At 38.0% G+C, this 24,244-nt stretch overlaps 1 protein-coding gene across 5 annotated transcripts in view; it reads right to left on the reverse strand.

The window, feature by feature from the left end:
* BCL11B (BCL11 transcription factor B) overlaps nt 1-23,884 on the reverse strand; it is a 169,498-nt gene extending 145,614 nt beyond the window's left edge. For 2 of the 5 annotated variants that reach the window (XM_070931551.1, XM_070931549.1), the window contains exons 1-2: nt 23,364-23,884; nt 5,926-6,294 (exon numbers count right to left, since the gene is read on the reverse strand). In XM_070931551.1, the coding sequence (XP_070787652.1) occupies nt 5,926-6,294; nt 23,364-23,421 (427 nt within the window). In that variant the 5' untranslated portion in view covers nt 23,422-23,884. Of the gene's footprint in view, nt 1-5,925; nt 6,298-22,541; nt 22,663-23,363 lie in introns of those variants that run through there. The other 3 variants (XM_070931552.1, XM_070931550.1, XM_070931548.1) reach the window with 2 other exon arrangements.
* Between the last annotated feature and the right edge of the window lie 360 nt (nt 23,885-24,244).

The following is a 24,244-nucleotide window of genomic DNA, read 5'->3' on the forward strand; positions in this document are numbered from 1 at the left end:
ATTTTCAGATTCAAAATCTTCCAATCATTGTCAAATTAATCTTTCTTTTTGCTTGGGAAAAAATCAAGACCTCCAGTTCAACTCTTTTTTTTAATGGTATGCTTAATATCATTCTTACTCATTCTCCCTATACTTGACGAGTAATGGGGTTTTTTTTAACTTGCAGGCTTGCAATTCTGAAAGTGAAAGTATGCTGAAGGCCGGGGTGAAATCCAGCAGGTTCTGACAGGTTCTGGAGAACCGGTAGCGGAAATTTTGAGTAGTTCGGAGAACTGGCAAATGCCACCTCTGGCTGGCCCCAGAGTGGGGAGGGAATGTAGATTTTGCAGAATCCTTCCCCTGCCACGCCCACCAAGCCATGCCCACAGAACCGGTAGTAAAAAAATTTGGATTTCACCACTGGCTGAAGGTAACCAAAATAAAAAGCAACTTCATAAAACTAGAGCTTTTATAGATGGAGAATGTGACAACCAAAATATAATTGCTAGCCAAAGGCCTGAAGAATATGGAAGAAGAATTGCTGTGATTCATATAGATGTATATTGCAAGGATCAATGCAGATGAAGTCTGCGTGTGGGCACATGTACCACACAGAGCTCGTGGCCTCCAAGGACAACCATTTTATTTTTTTCCCATGGAAATGAATGTCAAGTCTTCATGTTTATACAAGAAAGCAAAGGATTACCCAGGAGAGTCAGTATGTATGGTAGTTAAGCAGCTGGACTGGGACCAAGGAGATTCAAATTCAAATCCATACTTAACCAAGGAGCTCACTGGATAACTGTATACCTGTCAAGCTTGTTATTGAAAAGATAAAAGGAGGGGTAATCGCCATTTACACAGTCTTGAACCCCTACAAGAAAGGTAGAACATAAATGCAGTACAAAAATAAATAAGGAAAATCATTGAAGCAAAGTTTAAATTTGGTTTTCATGTTCTCCTGCCGTTAAGAGCCAAACCAGCTCATATCTCTTCCTCTGAATTTTCCTTCTTATAAGATGTGAAAAGGGTGAAGCTAGAATTTATATTAAGCACATCTTTGCATCATGCTTCTTAAAAGAATACAATTGGCTGTTTCTGGGAGGAATCATAGCAGATTCTAGTGAGAAAAAGGAGAAATATAACTATTTTTTCCATACTACTTCTGATGAGACTCATTCTCTCAAAGCTAATATTTGTATTGGAAGGAAAATATCCATTGGTACCAAAGAGGAATTCCTCATCATTCAAATTGCAAGTTCAGAATAATTACTTTTCACAACATCATGAAAGGTAAACCCTTAACTGTTTCCTATTTCTGAGATTCTGCCAGTAGCATTTCTACAGTAGCCTGTGTCTGCTATTTCTGAATTTTAAAAAGAACTATGCACAGTAAATACAAATAAAGTATGCATTTACTGTCACTTAATAGCCCAATAGTAATTTTTTGGGATGAGGTTGTGAATAGGTATCTGGACTTGGAAGTTGAAGATGGTTAGACCTGATTGGTAGGTTGGATAGAGATCTTTAGAGAATTTCAGATCTATCCTGGGAAGACAAGACAATCTCAAACTATTTGTATATTGTTGCCAAGCAAATCCCATGGATATGTTCTTTAAATCACCAGGAGGAGCAAGTTCAGCTCCAAGAGAACTTTTCTTTATGTCATTTTTGATGGATAAACTACAAAGGGATTCTGCTGCATATTCAACAGGCATCTCTTATTCTAAAAGGCTGGGATATGGTCCAAAACTAAACTCAGCATGTAGGGGGAAAATAACCTTTAAAGGTGCAAAGTGTAAATGTGCAGATATAAATAACTTACACAATTTGAAAGTGAATTCCATAGCTGCCCTGTGATTTGTGAAGTCTGAAAGTCAAGGACAAACTTATGCAACTCTTTTACCGATCATGTTACACAGATTATGCCTGTGTAAAGGTTTTTTTTGGGGGGGGTGTTGAATCAGTCTTGATTCTTGGTGATTATATGAACAAGCCTCTGCAGTTTTCTTGGCAATATTTTCAGAAGGGGCTTGCCATTTTCTCCTTACTGAGAAGTGAATAGCCCCAAATCACCCAGTTGGTACCCATACTCAAGACAAGAGTAAAACTCACATCTCTCCACTTCTAGTCTAACTTGGTGTAGCTGTTAAAGGTGTTTTGCTGTTAACTGGGAAGAATATGAGTTCAAGTCCTGACTTAGGCATGAAACCAATTAAGAGACTTCGTAGTCTCCCTTTCTCAGCCCTAGGAAGAAGGTAACAGCAAACTACAGTCAAAAATGTTGCCAAGCAAACTGCAGGGACTTTTTCATGTAATTTCCAGGTGTCAAGCCTGGCTCAAAGTGACAATTTTACACCTAAAAGTAGAGCTATATTAGGTTACACTGAAGTTATCATATCTTCCAACTTTAATATAGCAGATTCAGTGTCTTGTGTTTTGGCATTAGGAAGCCTAACTTAAAACTCACTACAGATAGTCCTTGACTTGTAACAATTCATTTAGCGACCATTCAATGGCATTGAAAAAATGACTTATTTTTCACACTAGTTTTTCATACTTATGATCTCCATGGTGACATGATGAAAATTCAGACACTTGGCAACTGGCATGTATTTATGACGATTGCAGTGTCCTGGGGTCATGTGATCACCTCTTGTGACTTTCTGACAAGCAAAGCCAATGAGGAAGCCAGATGCACTTAACAACTGTGTTACTAACGACGACAGTGATTCATTTAACAACTGTGGCAAGAAAGGTCATAAAATGGAAAACTCACTTAATAACTGTCTTGCTAGGCAATGGAAATTTGGGGGTCAATTGCAGTGATACATCGAGGATTACCTGTATAAGTGAAAATGAGGGGTATGTCTTTTATAACTTACAAATATAGGAATCTTTTTATATGAAGTCAGATCATTGATGCCTCTACCTAGTAGCAGTGTTGGGTAGCAACAATTATCCATGGTTTCAGATAAGAGTCTTTTCTAGTCCTACCTCAAAACTCCAGGGAAATCCTCCTTCGAGGCCTAGGAATTATCTAGAGAGCATGTTAAAGCCAAAGCAATGGAAAAATGGAAGACTAGACATTTCTAAAAACAAAACAGATCTAACACAAAAGCCATTGTCTCTCTGCCCATCAGTCCAGGTTTTTCCAGAAGTTCCTGAGCTATATAGCTCTTACATCTATAACTCACAGCAGCTCCAAGTTGACTGGCAAGTCATGAAGGCTCCTATCCTGCTAGAGACAATTTATTCAGATGCAGCCTGTTCTAATTGTTAAAATAAGATTCAACTGATTGCAGCTTGACTAGATAGAGGCCAAGTACGTTTATGATAACTATCCAGGGCTTAAAAGTGGGGGGGGGGAGTCAATTTCTCTCAGAAAGCCAGCCTCTTTCTGTAATGCCTCTTTAACAGGGGTGGGCAAATGTGGCCCTTTTACAACCTGTGGACTTCAACTCCCAGAATTCCTGAGACAGCCAAGCTGTCTCAGGAATTCTGGGAGTTGAAGTCCACAGGTTATAAAGGGGCCATATTTGCGCACCCCTGCTCTTTAATAATGTGGTTATCTGCTGAGTAAGTACAGGCCACTCATTCCCTGAACACAGTCTCAGGAAGGCCTTTACATGCCCATGCTTACAAGAACATCCCAAACACCATAGAAATAAAAATATTGTGTTCTTGTGACTTCAGACAAGTTCATATTCATTTTATTCTTAACTAGCAAAAAAAATAATTTCAGAAACAAAGCATGCATAATTATTTATACAACCCTTTTTTCTTAGAAACGGTTGGGACATCTAAACATTAGAAGCCACAGGCCTGTTCAAAGGCTATGAAGCCAATAAGATCAGTTCTAGGTAAGCCAGAAGCATCCAACTTCCTTGCCTGCAATGCAAAACTAAGAATGTGGTAGAGAGCAACAGATTTGTATGGGTAAAAACCTATAGAATCTTCACTTTAAAATCACAAGACCATCCCACCGGAACAACAGCCTAACTAAAACAACATGTGAACAACATGAGGGATATTTTATCATGCATAGTGGATGTGCAAAAAAGCCAAAGTATTTGGATACAAATAAATACACTAATTCAGAAGAGTATTAAGGACAAATTTTCAATAGAAACTGAAGACTTTTCTTTTGAGATTAAAGGAGAGACAACTCGGAAAAAAGTCATGGAACTTTCTTTTATATATGAGAACTGCAGTGAGATTACTATATGGTCAAAGAGTAGAAAAATTTGACACTCTCCACAATAGAACTCTCACTTCACTACAATAGGTGAAGATGATGTAACTTACAGAGATAGCTAAATTGACTTTCTTGATTAGAGAAAAGACAATATATGCACTTAAAGCTGACTGGAAACCCTTATAGACTTTCTGCATGAAAGAGAAAAGAAATGTACTTATAAATTGTGATTTTAATGATTAGAAAAAATGAATAATAGAAAACAATAAGCTTTTTTAAAATATACAGTAAGAGGTAATTTTGTAATGATTTTTTCTGCAAAGGAAATCAGAAACTTCCTTCCTTTTTATTTTTATTTTTTTCTTTCTACATTTATGTCTTTTTTCTTTTCTTTCTCTTTTTCTTCCTTTGTTTTCTTTTTTCTGGATTAGTTTGTGTTAATGTTTATGTTGTCTTTAAAACTTTAAATATATATGTGTGTGTGTGCACGCGCACATTCACACACATATGAATAACAGACTAACTAGGGAGAAAGGATTATGCAAATTAAAGTTTTATATTTGTAGGTCCTAACTATCCCTTTCTTCAGAAATATATTATATTCCCATTGAACAACTGCCCTGTTCTCTCACTGTTCCGTATACACTAGCATACACTAAATGCATCTCTATTAAATAACTACTTTAAAATTCAACAGTCTTATCTTCTTATATCTTCTCCTGATATTCTTCTGCCTGGATTCTGTGTACTGATATTTACCAAAGAAATAGCTAAGGAGTATTAAGCTATGGGAAGGCTGCCTTTTGTAAAATTTCAAACAGTGCTGAGCGATCTGATATGAGGTATGGCCCCTCAACATCTTTTCTGCTATCAACAAGCCTCTCGTAAACCTTAACTCACCCAAATCACTAGCAATTTCCACTGATTGAGGTAGGAAATGCACAAAAACTCTGCCAGATTTCCTAAAGTAAGCTCAACATGGCTGTAAAAAAAAAAAAAAAACCCTCCCCAACCCATGAAATCCGAAGGGAAAAAAAGACCCTCCCCACATATGTTATGTCTCCACCCCTGATTAGGCATCATTACTTTTCACTGCAATTCTCCCTACCCTTTGAAAATATTGTATGTACCCTTTGGCTACAATACTTTCAAAGTTAAAGATTAGACAACTATAATCATGATGACACCATTCTCATTGGAAAAATATGCAAGTTCAAGTAAGTGTTCTAAAATTTTAATTTCTAGGATCTTTTTGACTTTTTTTTTTGGGGGGGGGGGGGGTGTCTGCAAAATGTGAAAGTACCTAGTCCTTAAGTGTCCATGCCAATCCACAGAGCTAAGAATTATCAGTAGAAAGTTGTAATGAATTACTGAATGCAAGCAAAGATGGGATAAGGAGATGATTTAAGGGACAATATCTGACTTCTCAGGCTGGAGAATCATAACAGTCTGTTATATCTGAACATCTGACACAACACAGACTAAAAGTTATCACTAAAAACAAGCAGATTTTCAGAGGGCATTCCACAATTCAAGGATCCAACTAAACCCTTTACAAACTGGGATCAACTGGATTCCGAGGTTTAGAATCAAGAGGATCTTCAAAGTCTGTTATGGCCTTATGCACTGCTCATAGGTAATTTTGCATTTTTCATTCTGTCAAGAAGCCTGTCTCTCATTTTTAGAGAAAAGGGGTGGGACAAGGAAAGGCTACCTCTGCAGATGAATGAACGTAAAACATGCTGTACCTGCAATGTTCTCCTGCTTGGGGCAAATTCCTTTTGTAGGCGTGAGAACACGGTCTTCTTCATCGGGTGTGACTTGGATCCCGATTTCCACTGGCTCTGACACTTTCCTGAGCTCGGAGCGTGATGGAGGGGGAGGACTGCTCTTATCCACGTTCTTTTCATAGCAGGCACCACCAGCGCCATGGCACTGTTTCTTCTTGTGCTCTATAAAAACCAAGATGTCTCCCAGGGGAAAGTTCATCTGACACTGTCCACAGGTTAATAGGTCAGGGTCTGTTCCACCCAACGCAATGCTGAGCCCAACTGGCTCTCCTAGTGCTAGGCTCTCATCCTCATGGGTGATGATGGCAGTGTCCACGTGGTCAGCCTCTGCTTCGTTTGGAAACCCAAAAAAGGTGAAGGTCAGGGAGAAAGGGAAAAAGAAAAAAAGAAAGAAAAATAATTGAGAGCAATTGGTTTAAATATTCATATAGTTGTAAATTTTTTTTATCTATTTCCCACCCTGCTTGTCTCCACTAGCGATCTGAGTACATTTTGCAATCAAGTCTGTCTGCAAAATAAAATAATAAGCATATCTAATTAGGCTTTTCTGAATCAACCATCCAACTCCACAGCAATGGATTAATAACAGGGGAGAGTAGAGTCCTGTTAGTCATATCCAGAACCAAAACTGGTAGGATGCATTGGACAGAGCCAGAGATTTATATCAAGTTGTAACAGAATCCATGATTCAGTTAAGCAACTCTAATCAAGCATCTTTTTTTCTTTATAAAGCAAGAAACAATACTAAACTATTTGACTATGGAAGCCCACCATTAAAAATAATTGACATTGCAAGTATTTTATATTACTGATTTTTCTGATACTTTTAACAATTTATTGATCATATAGTGTGTTGTTTTCTCAAAAAAAAAAGTTGTAAGATTAAGCTCGTTGTACTGTGATATTCTTGGAACTTTACCTATTTCTAGCTTTTTATGGCCCAGTCACCCTCCAAAATATTTTTTAATTGCATCCATTCCGTGGCCACCATTCCAAGGACTGTTGGAAGCAATGAATATGCAATACATTGGACTTACAAATATAGTGAAGAGGCTGATTAACCTAACAAGGTAGCACTAGCCATGTCAAATAACCATGAAAAGCTTTGGCGACAAGCAGGCACCTGTTAAAAATGAATTTGAATGGAAACGGTGCTCAGTGCATCACAGTGAAATTAATTATGTCACAGGATTTATTAAAACTATAGGGATAAATCATGCTTACAGAAAGCAGGTTTTTTTAGCACCACACACATTGTATATAAGTGAGTTTGATCTGACTGCTGCTTTACTGCATCACCTTTTCAGGATGACCAGAGGAGGAGCAGCTGTTTTGCCTCTGATTCCTGGCATCGTAAGCCTGTCTTTCCCAAGATGAAAGCCATTCCAGGGAAAAGGATTTTTCAATCACTATTGTTCCGAGAAGGTGACAGCAATGATGCCAGAAGGAGATTTATACAAATTTGCCAAAACCAGTTTAGAGAACAAGTTTCTGTGGTTCCTGACGTCTGCAATCTCTTGGAAGGCAGCACAAGACAGTCACAGGTTCTTGGGCTTGTCTTGAGCAGGAAGACTGTCTCTTTCAACCCTACCCACAAAGCAAGCCTGAGGTCTACAAGCAGCAGAAAGTGACACGTCCATTTGCCTTAAGAGAAAATGCAGGGAACTGATCCCACACCCAAAACACACCACTCATGCTTTGTTCTGTCCCCTGCATTTCTTAAATGCTCGGCTGGGGGAAACAGTACCCCAACTTGGCCAATCACCTTAATGTGACATGGCTCAGGGTAAGAATGAAAATGTACCCAATCCCACACATGCAATCTCTGGCTGATTTAATGCTCCACCTGAGAATGCACACTGAGCTTATAGACTGGTTTGTGGATGGATCATGGTGGTTTGTCCAGAATGAATGGCTCCCTAGATTCAGTCTCTCAAATGCCACCCATGAAAACAGTCTTTCATACAGTTAGGTTTTCTAAAAACAACTTTAATTTTCTCCAGAAAACTTTCACAGCTAAACCATGCTTCCAACTGAGTAGGTTCAGTAGGCTACTTCAATCTTTTTCAACTCTTAACAGTCCTGCTCAGAGGATGACCTTAATATCAATCATTTTTTTTTATTCCAAGGTCCCAATTCTGTAATGTCACAAACCCTTTTTTGCTTCCTTTCAATTTCTTTTACAAAATTGTTGTACTTTCATATCTGAGTAACTTTAAGGCTTTTTATTTTTATTTTATTTCAATTAATCAGTATGCAACATTGAGGTTTCTAGCATAAATATCTCAATAAGGAACTATACAGAGAAACCCTTTATAAAGAACCAAAAGACAAATTGATGAAAAGGTCAAACATTCTTTTAAAAAACATCTCAGTTCAAATTTATTTATTTAGTTTATAATCCTATCCACTTATTAGCTGAAAGAAAATGAAATTTGTTCAGAACAGTTCTCAATTTCAGTCCATAAATATTATCTTAAAATGCTAAAAATTAAATGGGAGAGTCGATTTCCCAATTCAGTTACACCATGGTCCGCACTGATCAAATTTTATTTATATAAATAGTCTTCAGAATACTCAATATATCCTCTCATTACTTAATATAACTAAAATTTTGGGACAATCTTGTGTTTGCAGAAGATAATAATGTACTAAATATAGCTAATTCACGATGTTAGAAGGATGCAATAAACTTTTGTTTTGTTTCATTTTGTTTTTATTTCCAAGGCAGGCTAACTGCAAAACCACACAAAATATGGACCTCGATCAGGCACAGTTCCCAATGGCTGGCAGGGTTTTGCTCTAAACAAGAATTTTATCATTTGGCCTGATCAATGCACAGTGAATTAACGACATGTAAATAAAAGAGATGAGCCATTGAAGTTTTATCAAGAGAAGGGAATAGTGAAACTCCGCAGGGGAAAAAAATGAACACATGGAAATACTGGCATTGGTGATTTGTTTCCAAATTTCCTGGAGATCTAAAAGCAGCAGGACAATGTAAAACATTTGTCATACTTCTGAATTCTGAATCCCCAAACTGAATGGGAAATTTGCCTAGGCAGTTTTTAAAACTGCTATTTATTTTTATTTGGATTTTTTTGTTTTGTTTTCTAATAATAAAAGGGAAACTATCTAACCAGGAGGCTAATCCCCCAGTTTTAATTAGATCAAAAGGCATCTAACTTCTGTTTCTGAAAAAATATTGCTAATTAGTACATGAATGTAGTCAAATGCAGTTTTGCAATTTATACACAGGAGCTATGTATATAAGAAAAATAACTGAATGCATCGGAACTTGGGCTTTGTTGGATTCATAGTACTTTAGATTAAGCCCACGCTAACTGCCTTCTCTTTACAATTAATGGAGGTGGATGAACAAGAAGTCAGCCTAAGGAAAAGGAGATGCATGCATGAAAGCTTCTGAGTTTCCTGTACTTACTTGTAGCCAAATTAATCCACTAGGTAACTCAAACACTAGGCATAATGCATAGTGTGTGAAACCCATTAATTACTTTCCCTCCATCCTTTCCTCAAAGTTTACTTTAAAAGTGGCTGGTAGACAATGCAACGTAATTAATTTACCAATTTATTTTATGAAAGGACTCTTTTGCCATCGTGAAAATGTAATCATAACCCTAGTGCTGAGCGGGAAGTGAGTGGATTTCTGTGCGAACGGTTTGTCACAATGCAAAAGGTAATTATTTAGTGCTTCTGTTCCCTTTAATGATCTAACATTGAGCAATACTGTTTATATTGAAGAGAGCTTGCACCTTTAATTACCAATTACATATACATAATTTTAGAGCCAAAAGGGAAAGGAAAAACCGAGGGCTGTGAAAAGACTCCTTTAGACAACATATGCATCCTTTCTCAAAAAGAATTCCTATTAGGTGGGAGCAGAGTGTCAAAATATTAAAACACGCACACACAAAGGAAGATAAGGTAAAAGGATCGGGAGAGCCAGAAATGAACCTAGGTACAAATAAGGAGCATAATGAATGGAAGTCAGGAAATAGATAAAATTCAAAAAACGTGTCTTGGCATTTCCTTAACACCCCTGCTTGCTAAAGTGAGATATGTGGCTGAAATTACAATAGGCTAACTATGTATGTGTTTTAATATGGAATGGGAGGGAAGTTTTCAAGCTTCTTAACTTTATGATGTAGGAGATACTGCTTATTAAAAATAAAAAAGAAAAAAGAAAGCAAATGAGAGGAGGAAGGAGTAGAAAAATTCAAAGTAACCAGCCTTCCAGACCTCATATGGGTTGAAATTTCAAAATCTCCTTCAACTGCAGTAGCTGATTTTTTTATTAAAAAAAAAGAAAAGTATATTATTCAGAATTAAAATAGGATTGAATATATTTTAAAGAAAAAAATCAATTTCCCCAGTTTGCAAGACAATTTAGAAATCAAACATTCTTAAAGTCATCAATTTTCCCATTTTATTTGGCTATCTTGACATCCTGTGGTACGCGAGTCTCATTAGCATCTCATCATGATTAGTAAGTCTGTGTGTCCCATTTATCTAAATCTTCTCCCCTTTACTCTCACCCAAGTAAATGGTGTGCACAGTACACACACACAGTAATTTTTCATTCTCTGGAGCTATCACATTTTAGAAAATCAGCTTTATATTTCCTTCTTACGCAAAGTTCTCTCTCAAATTATCATTGCTGTTTTCAAAGAAATCAATGCAAGTTATTTAAACAGTCATTTTAATTCTGATTAAATTTAATAGCCCAGACAGAAAGCTATGCTGATAAGTGGAATAGTGCAGTCCTATACATATCTACATACAAGTAAACTCTGCTGAAGTTAAGGAGGCTTATTCCCAGGGAACCAAGTATAGAATTGCAGTATTATTGCAGATTAAATTATCTGGAGCAGGTAAAAGTAATGTTGATAGATATACTCCAAAGTAAGTGGGGTCTTTCTTCAGTAATAATGGTTAAAAATGTAACTCACAGAATTGTATTCTATTTTGAAACGGAATTAAGAAAAGGCAACCCAAAATAGCAAAAAAAAGCAAAAAAATATATATAGCAACTAATCATTACAGAACTAAAAAAGCTCATTGTTAATTATCAATATATTGGTGAAACAATAAAGGAAGCCTAAGAGGCAGCTTACTATCTAATGAAACCTACTATATAGAAAATATTAAGTATATAATTGTATACACTGACACACACACAGTATATATGTGTGTACATTACCCACATTAGTCAAGAAAAATATGAACATCTGTGATCAGAATTTAATGAGAACTTGGAAGTTTTTCCCTGCATAAGATAAATGAAAACATGGTGACATATTTTTTTTAAACTGGCCATTTATTCAGTAAAAAAAAAAAAAAAGCAAAAAGCAAATGCAGTACAGCTCTGTATGGGTTCATGTAGAAATAGAGTGATGTAAACCGGTTTTTTTTGTTTCAAAATTTCATGATCTCATCTAAACGCAGTAAATTCAGAATGCGTCACCCAACTGAGCACAGAAGGGGCATGATCCACAAGACAACCCTCCTAAAAAAAAAACCCAGTTATTAACTTCAATGGAATTTCCATAAAAAAACAGCCAAGGCCAATAATCCAAGATGAGAATGTTATGCTCTAGTATGGTAATGCTTAAGACCTTCTACAGTTGTAGACTATGTTTGCCTTAGCTCTTCCAGGCTACATTCATAAATTCAAAAATGACAATGAACATTAGGTTCTGACAAATCCATTAGCAAGAGAGCACAAAATCACTCAGTTCTTCTTCACTCACACACATATACACACACTCCCCCCCACACACACACACACTTGTACACAAACACACAAAGGGAATTAATACATAACAATCCAAACCTTTAACCACATTGTTTAAACATATCCACCAAGGCACACATTCAAAACCTCTTTTCTGTTATTAAATTCAATTGAACTTAAAATTTAATTCTATAAATTTGGAGAGCCTATATACCCACACTTAGGATAATAATGTTCTATAATTAAGAGATTTTATTTAAAAAAAAATCAAGATGTTAGAATTATAACAATCGTGTAAAATATCCTTAAAAATCAAATAGGCCAGATGTTATTAAATTAAAAGGACTTGTCTTCATTAAACCTGGGTAACCCAGCCTGTCAAAACTAACTGCTTATCATTCCAAAGTGTGTGTTTTCTTCCAACACAATTGTAGCATCAAAAGGTTTTCATTTCATCTGACTGAAGCATAGCATAGTTAAGTGGCTTAATAGTTACTCCATTCTTCATCAGGGGTTTGCAAACCAGCTCCACTAACCCTTTTCTTTCAGTAATGTTAACATATTTACAGTTGGGCAATTGAAGATACAATGAACTACACATTAATACATGTCTTGCTTGCAGGAGGGGAAGAAATCAGTTTAGGAGCATTATAAAAAGAGAGGTATTGGATATGAATCAAGAAACAATCAGACGCAAATGCAAACTTTTTAGCTGCTATGCACTTTGAATCAAGATGCCTGGGGGATTTTCTTCTTCTTTTTTATGATTTATAGCTGGATTAAATGCATTGGTATAGCCTGTGAGTAAATTAATAATGCTGCATACATAATATGCATGCCACACTGTTTACTGTTATGAGTTTAAATGTTTGTTAAATCTATTTGCCTGTTTTTACGATCTCCGAACTTTTTATGAAAACAGCAAAAGGAAGGACCCTTTTTGGCGGATGATGACTTCCTGTACCAATTGACACATTGTGCAAAAACAAAATCAAGTCTGCCTCTATGCAGTCATCAGACAACAGTTAGTTATCTCACAATGTAACTATGTGTCTCTGCATGGTCATATTTTTATTCTTAAAATGTAATTTGCAAAGAGCTCTCTTGAGATCAAATTCTGTTTCAAAATACTTTTTTTTCCTTGCAACACTGTAAACTTTTTAAAGGAGAGGAGAAATAGTTGAACATTTAATACTCTTTTTTTTCCTAACCTTATCACCTATAGTGGAGAAAATAAAAATTCTTACTTTTTTATAGTAAAAAAGACGGCATTAAATAATGGATTTTTAGGAATTCTTAAAATAATCCATTGTTCTGCCCTTCTTTAAAAATTAATGGCAAATGATAATGCTCTCTCTTCCATGCTTGCCAATAAGAACACCAAGGTTCTGTGCAACATCACAATTTTCTCAAAGCCAGAAGCCAATAGAAATGGGGCTGATACTACGTGTTGCTTAGGTGTTAAGCAGGTGCTGCAATCATCATAGGTACCGTAATGTTGGTTACGATGTAAATCTCTGCAGACCAAGATGAGCAGACTGTAGATTAACTATATCTGGCTGCGCTTTGTAATGATGTATTGATGAATCAAGCAGCATTTGCCAGCTGCACCACTCTACAGGGAAATCCTAATTTCAGAGGAATATCCAACAGGTTCCATATTTTTCCCCTCAAAGGAACTCAATGCACTCCCGCATTTTCCCATGCCCTGCACCAGAATTTGAGGATTTTGGTAACACGAAAAAAAAAAAACTTTGTATTTGAAAACTATGCTCAACATCCACCAAGGAAATTGCTTTCGTCTTGAGATTCTGCTCATAAACACTCTTTTAAATTGTTAATGGGTATATAGGCATACCACTATGCCTATACACCCATTAGAATTACACAGTGGCACATTAAAAACCTGGACCAATCACTGAGTGAAGATTCTGAAGACACTAAAATAAATACCCACAATTCAGGGAAAACATTATCCGCTAATCATCCCAATTATTTGTAATTTTGTTTGCAGATTCATCTCAATCTAGACTTTGTCATTGTAACAGCCTATCCATTTTCTTTTCCCTTAAGGAGAAAAAGTTATACTTTTTTCATATACCTCCATATTAGTGTCCATATAAAATCAGCATAAAAGAAAAGAAGAGAAATGGTGTTTCCTGCAGACCAATATGAATGAATGAATGAATAAAACAAAACTAATCTGATAGTGTAAAATGGCTCATCACAACCACAATTTGCAAGTCAGCAAACTCAAACTCATAGAGTCACATAAATCTTGTAAGAGGTGTAAGAGTATATTTCTGCTCAGAAACAAGCACCACAAAACAAGGTGAATTCCTACTAAATGACTATAGAATTGCAACTGAGAAGTATTTTATGCAAAATTAATTAAATTAGACTACAACAATCCTTTCGATTCAGATAAGTTTCAGGTGTAGATATGGCCAGGCAGATAGATGTAATTTGCTTATCTTTGTTGGTTGGCAGGCTTTACAAATATGAATGGTATACATATGTAACGTGAACAGTTTCTATTCCACCTTCTTAAAGTATTCCCAGCTGACAGAGAGAATGAGAATACAAAACATCTGAAATCCACTTTTTAAAATGGCATGTACAAGTACAATGCAACTTTTGGGAAGATTTCCATAACCTGCTTGTCCTTCACTCTTGACCATTGAAGGCAAGCAGTTCTACTTCTGTTTAGGACTCAAAGATAGGAGACTGCCTTGGTAGGCACATATAGGTACATACATACACATATTTATACTGGGCTGCTTTGCAAAACTACTGGTCAAGCTATAGATGTGAATGATTTCCGATCACAATGGAGGAACCAGCATTAACCCGGATTTTTGAAGCAGAATTGCTTAAATTGCCTGGAATTGCTCATTTGGAATTAATAGATGCAAATGGCACTCACACGGCTATAGTTTCTAAACCTTTCTCTTTTGAAGAACTTGCCTTTGGTTTAAGAGAACAAGTTAATCCTATCCCAAGTTTGATTTGGGATGGGGAGGATAAAAAATAAAATTATTTAGCACAAGTTTAATTATTCCAGCAAAGTCTCATAGTGACCACTTTAAAACTTGCGAAGTGCTGGCTATAACTGTAAAGAACAATAGGTTATAACAACTTCTGGAAGACTTGGTGTTACCCTAATCTGCTTCTCTCAATTTCTTTCTTGAAAAATGACTCTGCTTGTCTAATTTAAATAAAACCTACACGAATATCTGTATATTTTGCTAAATAAACTAGTTATTCAAGATGCAGAAGAAAGAAAAAAGATTTATTGCAATTGAGAGACTAAAATACATAGGTCCTTGTACAGACCATAAAAGCCATAAATCTTCACAGATAAATCAGGGACTGAGATGATATGATTGTGATAAAAAGCTTCCTTGATGCCTGTGTAAATAGATGTGTTTTAGTTAAAACCAAATAAATAAATGAGGAGAGAGAATCCATCCAGATAATTTTTGTATTTTGGCTGTAGTAGAATAGACTTTCTAGACTATAAATTTATAGCAAAATATAAACAACAAGTGAGAAAAAGTTAATGTAATTTTTGCTGTGGATTGAAAACAGGCAGCATCTTTGTCAAATGTCCACCACAAAAGGTGGGGGTAGTTTCCAAGGGAATTGTAAATCATCATCATTATTTACACCAAGTTCTATTGGTATTATTTTTCAAGTTACACAGAGGTTTTGGGTGTTCTGACACCCAACAAATTTTGTCAGATTATTCCAGAAGCATTAAAAGAAATGAAGTAGAGATGATGCTCTGTGTACAATCACATACATTTCTACAATACATTCTTACTGTACCACATGAGTACACACAATTCCCAACAAGCATTTAAGCACTCACAAAATAAACCTATCATTCGATTTTTCCAAGAAATTTTCTGCATTCAAAAATTTTGCAAATGGAAAACTAAATATATTTATAGAAAACACTCAAGCCATTTCCTATTAATGTCATGCCACTAATGAAACTCCCAAATACCTCATTTGCCAGAAAATTATATTCCTGCATTATGTCCATGACCACTGCTTATCCTTCTCCTGTCTATGCTGCAAGAGATATATCCTCCTTTTATGTTTTCAATTCTATCTTTACATTTTTGAATGTATGTTCTTACAGAAGAACAAGAAAAATTAAAAATCCCCAATATACAGTTGAAACTTAATTGACTGAAACGGTACTTTTCCAAAATAAAATGGAAGAACAGAACAAATGCAAACGCTGTGGAGAATCATACTACATGAACAGGGAATTCTAAAGGATTCTATAAGAGCATTTTATAAAACTAATTAAGCAGAAACAAGAGAAAAGTATTATCCTAATAACTGCTAAAAGATTTCCTTACATATCAATAATGCCCAGTCTGTTTAAGCACATTTCCCCTAGATCGTTATGCAGTTATATTCATAACAATATACCCACTTTGTGAACTGTGCTAAATGCACTAGAGTCCTGCACAAGTCAAACGATGCTTTGCAGGATTATATAACCAAATAATTTTTCAACATAAAGACTCTGAAATAAATTGAAACTGCACAAATGCAAATGTATTGTGTCCTACCTCTTTAACTGTCTAGATCAGAACGGTTTTGGGGATGATCTCTCGGGCATCCTTAAATCACACAAGCCCAAATGAAACCTTAAAATACAATCTGATGAAAACTTAGTTTTAAGGTCTCACCAATATAGTGAGACCTTCTTAGTAAAAATGCATCTGTGTGATTTTTTTCTTAAATCAGATGTTCTTAATTTTATCCGCTGCTTTTAACTTCAACTAAATTCACCAAGAAGAACACATTTAAAAATCAGGCAAGAAGAATATTCAGAAACAAAATTAAAGAACAGGCTGAGCATAACAAGTAGTTTCACAAGCGTGGAATATTATTGGTGATACTTCGATTACCAACTACTATTTTCTTTCTTTTATTACTGTGAAAAGTTTTTTAAGTCCCAAGATTGAAGCAAGTTGTTAGGGACAAAATTTGAGGCTTTCTAGAGCCTACATGTATTCTGGGGTTGCGAGTGGATGTTAGGCAGGGAAAAGCTCTTCTCATCACTTCATTTCCAAGTTAGTCCAATAAGCTGCCTGCTGTCTCTCTGCTTCCAAGAAACTGGATGGGAACACTAAATGAAGTGGAGAAATGATCAGATAAATTACAGGCCCTGTCTAGCTGAGAATGAAGGGTTCTCGTATAGTAAATGACAGCTCTACTCTTTTGTCTGACCTAATTTATTTCTCTTTGAAAGTTCAAATAGAGCCCACTGCACCGTCAATGGAGAATATGTACCCATAGATTGTGCCCTGACATGAGAGAAAAATTTGCAGAAGAGTTAACAAAACCCGATCCTAACAAACTTCTACAAAACCTTCAATACCTTTCTTCTGGCAAAGCTGTATCGCTGGATCTTTTTATAACTCATTATATGGCATACATTTCAGCAAGAAAGGATTCAAGAGATTCAATTCCTATAAAGCTGGTCAGAGGAATCTGGGAAGTCACAAACACACAATTCTATACCTACCTGCTGTCAAAGTAACTTTTTATGCTGTTTATGATGATCTGTATCTATGCTGTTTATGTGGAACCTCTATATATTATAACCTCCATATTATTCTAAGAAAGGTAAACCAATGAAAATAAGCTTGCATGGCTCCATACATTCAGAGCCATAATTAAGGTGTTTCTGAAAGGTTTTGCCGCATAAAACTACACAGAATATTTAAATACATTTGATAACTATGGTTTCCCTAAAAGTAACTTGAACAAATTGTATGTACCAGATGAATTCAACAGTATGCAGTTATCAATTATAAGTAACTATACCACGGACTAGTGCAGTCCTTGTAAGATGTGGTTTCCTTAAACATTCACCTTTGTATACATCAATTTGTTTACTATTGTTCTAATCAACTGATAGACATGAACATCTGCTCAAAACTGAGCCGAAATCTGAGTTGATATACAATCCCCTTTCCCCACCATTAAACATACAGCTTTTAAAAGTTTTTAGTTTGGCCAGGATATTTATGTTGCTCACAATGTGTATCTATATGATTTTACACAGAAAATGTGTACATATTGACGTAAGTACATTCTCTGTAATTCTTATTCCGTTAGGCCTAAACAATTCAATCTCGTTAATCTTTTTTATTGTTTAAAAATAATCCCATTTCATGTAATATCCTTTCAGGTTCAATATGTAAAATGTGTACAAAAGGCAAATTATTCGCTGTGCATAAATATATACGAGCACATACACTCAATGTGTGAAGGACGTACTCCTTGCTTTTGGTTAATCAAGCCACTTGGAATTCAGAAAGTAATGACAAGATACTAACAGTAAAAGACACTTTTAAAAGCTAATTTTAATTAAAAAACATCCATCTTGCCAGAGTTGTTTAATCAGTCATAATTTGCTTAGAAAATAGATTTATCTAACTTGCAATCTCTCTCATCTTGTACTATACAGATCTCGGCATGAAAATCAATACCACAACTTTACACCTAAAACATTTTGTAGGCAAGGATGGAAACCCGACTCCTCTCTATTATTGCCTTGCCTTCAGAGATGATGGGAAACAAAATCTCTATCAGACAGGCTATGAGCGTCCCCTAGCTGTCAAGGCAAGCCACTGATCACCACCAACGTGACTTCAACTGAAAAACTAGGAAAGTTTATTTTGGAGAGTATTTTGTAATAACAAACAAGAGAGTGCAGAGCAATCTCAACAGAAAACGGAAAAGAAAAGCCTTGTTATGTGTTGAGTTAAACTAATGGAACAAGCTTCAAACCCACTTCATTCTGATAAGGGAGGCTGAATGTGCCAACTAGAGCCAATGGCATTAAAAATTTGGCCTCTTTTACCTGGACCAAATTCATTTTTTGAACAGCCTTTGTTCAACTCACACTTCCATTTAACTAGAAGAGACACACAATAACCTGGCTTTCAATGAACCACTCTGCTTGTGCGTGTGTATCTCCATGCTTACTAAAATGCTTAAATAAGCCTAACAAATTAATCCCTGTATTTGCCCATCAACAAAAAGCAAAACTGTTCCTTATTCCTTGGTGTATTTATTCTCCTAAACAAACTAAATGATTCAAAGGACATCTAAAGATGGCAGACTAAATGCTAGCCAACGTCTAAAAATTAGCGAGAGAAAAGGGATAGAGTTTTAAAACCAAAATAGGTCTCATAAAATATTTTACAGTCTGCAATTTTGACTAAAATACATCCTGTACAATTTATGAACTACAATTCAGGGTAGAGGTGTGGACAATGGAGGAAGCAATAAAATTCAGCGTATAATACCTGCTGCATACACACGTCCCAGTTTCATATTTTATACAGAAATTGAAACCATTTCTACAAATTTATTTCTAACTAATTCCTGACTTTAACCAATCTCTTAGCTTGGATGTCTGTTTAGATTCCTGAATTGCTTCTGGGTGAGAGAAATCCTTTTAGTAAAGAAAAAAACAGAAAACAAACTTTAAAATATTTTCTTTTTACTGAGACTATGGTGACGTTTTTCAAATTAGCATGGTCCAGAAAAGGAAAACCAGCAAGCCACCTGTTGAGTAGAAGAATTCTAGAAATCTGGCAAATTTATTTTTGCAAAGCAAGGGTGTGATTCTATTATAAATCCTACAACAGCACCCTGAAGAGATTGTCTTAGAGGAGATTCAGCTCTATATTACAATCAGAATTATTTTGATGGTTGGTTTCTTTGATTGCATTCTAACTTATCAGTTCATTTTAAAGCTATAGTGCTGCTGCTCAAATCTTACTGTTTTAGCTATTAAACAAGAAATTCTGTTGTAAAAATCTAATTAACATTATTATGTAGTACAGAAAAATCCTAAAATATTTGTCTGCATTTTCCTCAAGATCCATTTTAATTTTCTAAATTAAACGCAACTCATTCTATTTTCCCACTAAATCCTTCACTAGAAAACAAACCACAGGTTTTCTTCCATCAACTCATTAATCTATCACTGACAGATTAGGTGAGGTACATTTATCAAGAAGGAATTCAGAGAAATCAGAGATATTTATCTAAATAAATAAATTTAAAATACTGTAACAATTAAGTCAGAGTGCTGTCACTGAAAGATAGCAACAAAACTGACCTGACCTGCATCTGGATTGTTCCCTTAAGATTGAAAATCCTATACATACTTACTTGAGACTAAGCAGCACTGAACTCAGCGGTGCTTACTTCTGAGTAATCATACAGGATCAGTCAGTAAATATTTTTTTCTCTCAGGCCATAAATATTTTCCTTTCTGCCTGTTCACCGTTCAAGGTAAGAATCTTTATTTCAGCATCCAGAGACTAAAATCTAAAGCATTCCAATGAAAGAGGGTAGAGAGAGAAATGCCTGCCTAACAGAGCCATCCACCTTGAAAGGCAGTTGCCAAGCTGGTTGACCCTTCCTCTTTCAGATACTTGCAGTTTTCAGAACACCTCATATTCACTGAGGAAAAAAATACAGGTGGAGAGGGGAGGGATTTTATATGGATTTGTTTACTTATTTGGTCCTTGTTTGTGCTTCCCGTCCAACTTCTTGGTATTTTTTCTTTCCTTTTTTTTAATCATACTATTCTTTTAAAAATTAATTAATACCTTCCTGAAAATTGGTCCAAATAGATCTTGGTGAAACTCTCTCTCCCTCCTTCCCTCCCTCCCTGCCTCCCTCTCCTCTCTCTCTCAGTTCTGACAGTTGAAACAGTGTGACATTTTCTTGGTATTTTTGTCTTTCTTCCCCACCTCTACTCACATACCCAAACATACACATCATGTGTGCCCATGACAAAAGATTATCTCCCTGATTTTGCTTTCTACAGCCTAATTCAAGAAGCCTTCCTCCTGAAAAGTGGAATGGGAGACCTGAGGAAGAAGGGAAGTACCTGAAGACTTTTTAGCACCACTGTAAACCTTAAGCCACAAGTACAGAGACATTTGGGAGAATCTTTCCAGCAAACCTTGTTAACCACCTCAAAAGTAATGATGGTTGGTTCTCACAAGAGAGAAAGGAAAGTGAAATTCCCAAATCAAGCCAGATTCGAATTTCTTCCCAAAATGTGTGCACTGTGCCTGTTTCGTCTCCTAATACCAATATCTGTGACTGTCTTTATCTTTTTCTACCCCCCCCCCCCCACACACACACCACCCTCTTTACTATCAAAAATTAAAGTCCACCTGCCAGCGTTTAGAAAACAGAAGACTTCCTTGGAATAATTTGTAAACAAAAAAAGAAGAAGAAGAAGAAGAAAAATCCTTCCTTCCCTTTTGGGGATTTCATAAACTGGCTAGGGTTTTTCTTCAGAAAAAAATAATAATAAATACAGTTTGCTCGAAAGGCATGACAGGTTTTGCCCGAGTTTGGGTTTTAAATCCACTTTAAAACCCAGCCATCCACTCCCCGCTCAAAATCAACTTAAACGCCGATACCAAGCCTATCTTCCTCGGTGGTGCTGCTGCAGCTGAGTAGTAAAAGTGGGGGGAATGCAAGAATGGGGGGGGTGGAGGGGGGAAGGAGAAAAAAAAATGAAGTCGCTGGAGGAGGGGGAGAAAAACAACATTCAGGAGCCAAACGCCATCCCGGGTCGAGCGCCTTCGTTCTCCAATCAATATAATTCCGATGTATTCTCACAAATAACATTTTTATCAGCTGTAACAAAGGAAGGACCGAGAGCGACCGCTGTCACCAAATGCTGCTTGGCAGATGGCTGCTAGTCCTAGACTCTCGGGGGGAGGGGAGACGCAGGGCCGTGTGTGCATTTATGTTCGTTTAAATTTGGAGAAATCTAACATAACATATTCTATTCTTTCCTGGCTTCTCCCACCCCCCCAGCCTCCAAACACAGTCTCTTCAACTCAGCCCTCTCTCCGGGTCTCGCCCAGGCGCGCGCCTCCTTCCATTGCTTCGCCCAGCTCCCCGAGAGCAGCAGCGGCGGCTCTCGCAGCAGCCCGGGCGTGCAAAGGAGCTGTTCCTTGCAGCGTCCGTTTGCATTTCTCTCGGTTCTGATCTCGCTCCTTTTTCTCTTCTGCAATATCCTATCTCTCCCCCACCTCTCCGTCCCGGAATACTACTCCAGGTCCATCTCTTTCTTGGGCAGTTACTTCATGTTGCACCTAGCTGTTGTTGTTTTTTAAAAAAAATGCCAAGCGAGAAAGCAGGAAAAAAAACAATGCTGCTTTGCAAATCCTCAAGGCACTTTTAACAGTGTTTGGCGTCTATTGCATTTCGAAGTATTCGGGACAGCACAGAAAGATAAGGAGAAAAATAAAAGGTTGGTTGTTGGTATCTTTTTTTTTAATTTTACAGTCCCGTAGGTTTTGCAACAAGAAGCTGAAACCGAGGGACACTGACCCCTTAGTTCGACCCCCCACGACTCCAGACAACCAAGTCCTGGATCCCCACCCTCCCATTCTTGCCTCCGATGTGTGGAGTACCTCATTCTACACCTCTTGGCCACCCCCCCCCATTCCATCCCCATCTGTTTGAACTATTTTGGGCCACATTGGGATCTCAGCAGCACCTTGCTCTCTTGCAGGATTAGAAAGTGGCGCGCTTTTCACAGGACTTCTCTAGCTTGCTGCTGGCGCGCGCTTCATTTTGCAAAATGGTGCTGCCATTACTTTGCGAGGTCCCACCAAAAAAAATTCCCACACTTCCCCCCCCCCCCCGCACACATACATCTGCCTTCCCCCCCACCCCCCACCCCGTCTTCGCCTGGGCTCTCGCCACACGCCCATCGTATGCAAAACCACCCTACGCTTTGTGCCGGGCTGCCGGACCTCGTCGAGGGAGAAGTCGATCCAAAGGCTCCGAGCCTGCCCGACTACCTGTCCGTCGCTGCCATCCCTCCCCACCCCAAGTCCGGTCCTATCTCCCATTACCGAGCGGGGCTTCCCTAATGGGGGGGCGAAGCAGCCCCAATCACTGGATTTCCCCCCCCACCTCGCCTGCCACGCTCCTCCTCCGCCTCCCCCTTCCCAGCTCCCCACGCCGGCCTCGCCGCTTCATCCCCGGCCCAAACGTTCCCTCCATGTGGTTCTCATTACGGATCTCCCTGCCGCGCTCCAGCCACCTTCCCCTTCCCCGGCAGCCGCTGCCTTCCACTCGCGGCCAACTTTGGACCCGCCTCGCCTCTCCTCTCCTCTCCTTTCAAGCTCCTGTAGTTCACCCCTCACTCCTTCCCCGCCATCCCCGGTTCTCTTTCCCCCTCTCGGCCGGCTCCTTGGCCTTCTTCCTTCTTGCTCCCCCCCGGTTGCCCACAAATTCTCCCCAAACTTTCTCTCCCTCGCTCGGCACCCGGCATACACCCCCCTTTCGCTTCGTTCTCCCCCCCCCCCCAGCCAACACACATACACGTCCCCCTTATCCTCCCAGGCATCCCCGCCGCGGCCAGAATCTCCTTCCTTCTTCCCTAACTCTCCAAGCCCCTCACTTTCTCCCACCCACCAGCACCCCTCAAATCCTCCCTGACCAGTTTCGCGCAAGGCGCCCAAATCGCATCCAGGTTCGAGCCCCCCCCTTCACTTCTCCCCACATACGTTCAGCTTTCCGAGTCGGTTCCTCGCGAAGCACAACTTACGCGTGATAATTTCCCTTTGTGATAAGTGCTGCGGGTTCCCCTGCTTGCGACGGGACATTGCCCTGGCATTTACACGGTCATCGCCCGGAGAGCTGGACTTAGGTAGGGGGGAGCGGAGGAGGGGGGGAGCGGTCGTCTTCCTCCTCCTCTTCTTCTATGCTCTTCTTGACGGATTTCTTCTTTTAAAAAGAAAATAAAGAACTCAAAAGAGAGCAGCACTTTCCCCCCTTGACGTTCTCAGGATGAGGTTCTTCGTCCAATTAAACAAACATCATAAATGAAGTGGGGGAGGCTTGGCTTTTATTTTCACAAGACAACTGTCTTTTGGGTTGTTTGGTTTTTGTTTTCCTTTTCCACAGCTTCCAGATCTTTTCTTGAACTTCACCAAGCGCTGACATTTATTTTTCCAGAGTGGTTAGAAGAAAAAGAAAGGGAAAAAAAAGCAAAGTGCACTTCTTCCATCAGGAGGGTTTTCTTTAAAAAAAAAGGAAAAAGAAATGAAAATTGAATTATATGCACACACGCTCGCACAAAAGTAGAAAAATTGGTATTTGCCCACACGCAGAGAAAAATGCAACAAAAATACCCTTGCTGAGTTAATTAGAATTCTTTTTTGCTTTGCTTTTTTTAAAGGGATAGCCCAAACTGTGTCTCCTCTTTGCCAGTTCAAGTGCTACTGTTTGAGGTTGCTTTTTTTTTTTTTGCTTTTTTTTTTTTTTTGCTTTGCTTTGCTCGCACCACTTTTACCAGTGCTTTTTCCCCCCCCTCCCCTCGCTTGGCACAAGGTCTTGATAGGAAGGAAGCCCCCCAGTGCTTCTGGGTGAGTGCTGGCTATTACTAGGAGATATATTGCAATGTGAAGATGGCGGAGTCCTGGTTCC

Source organism: Pituophis catenifer, unplaced genomic scaffold, assembly GCF_029215685.1.
Source record: "Pituophis catenifer annectens isolate HBS135680 unplaced genomic scaffold, rPitCat1.0.hap2 SCAF_1, whole genome shotgun sequence".
Classification (NCBI taxonomy): Eukaryota; Metazoa; Chordata; class Lepidosauria; order Squamata; family Colubridae; genus Pituophis; species Pituophis catenifer.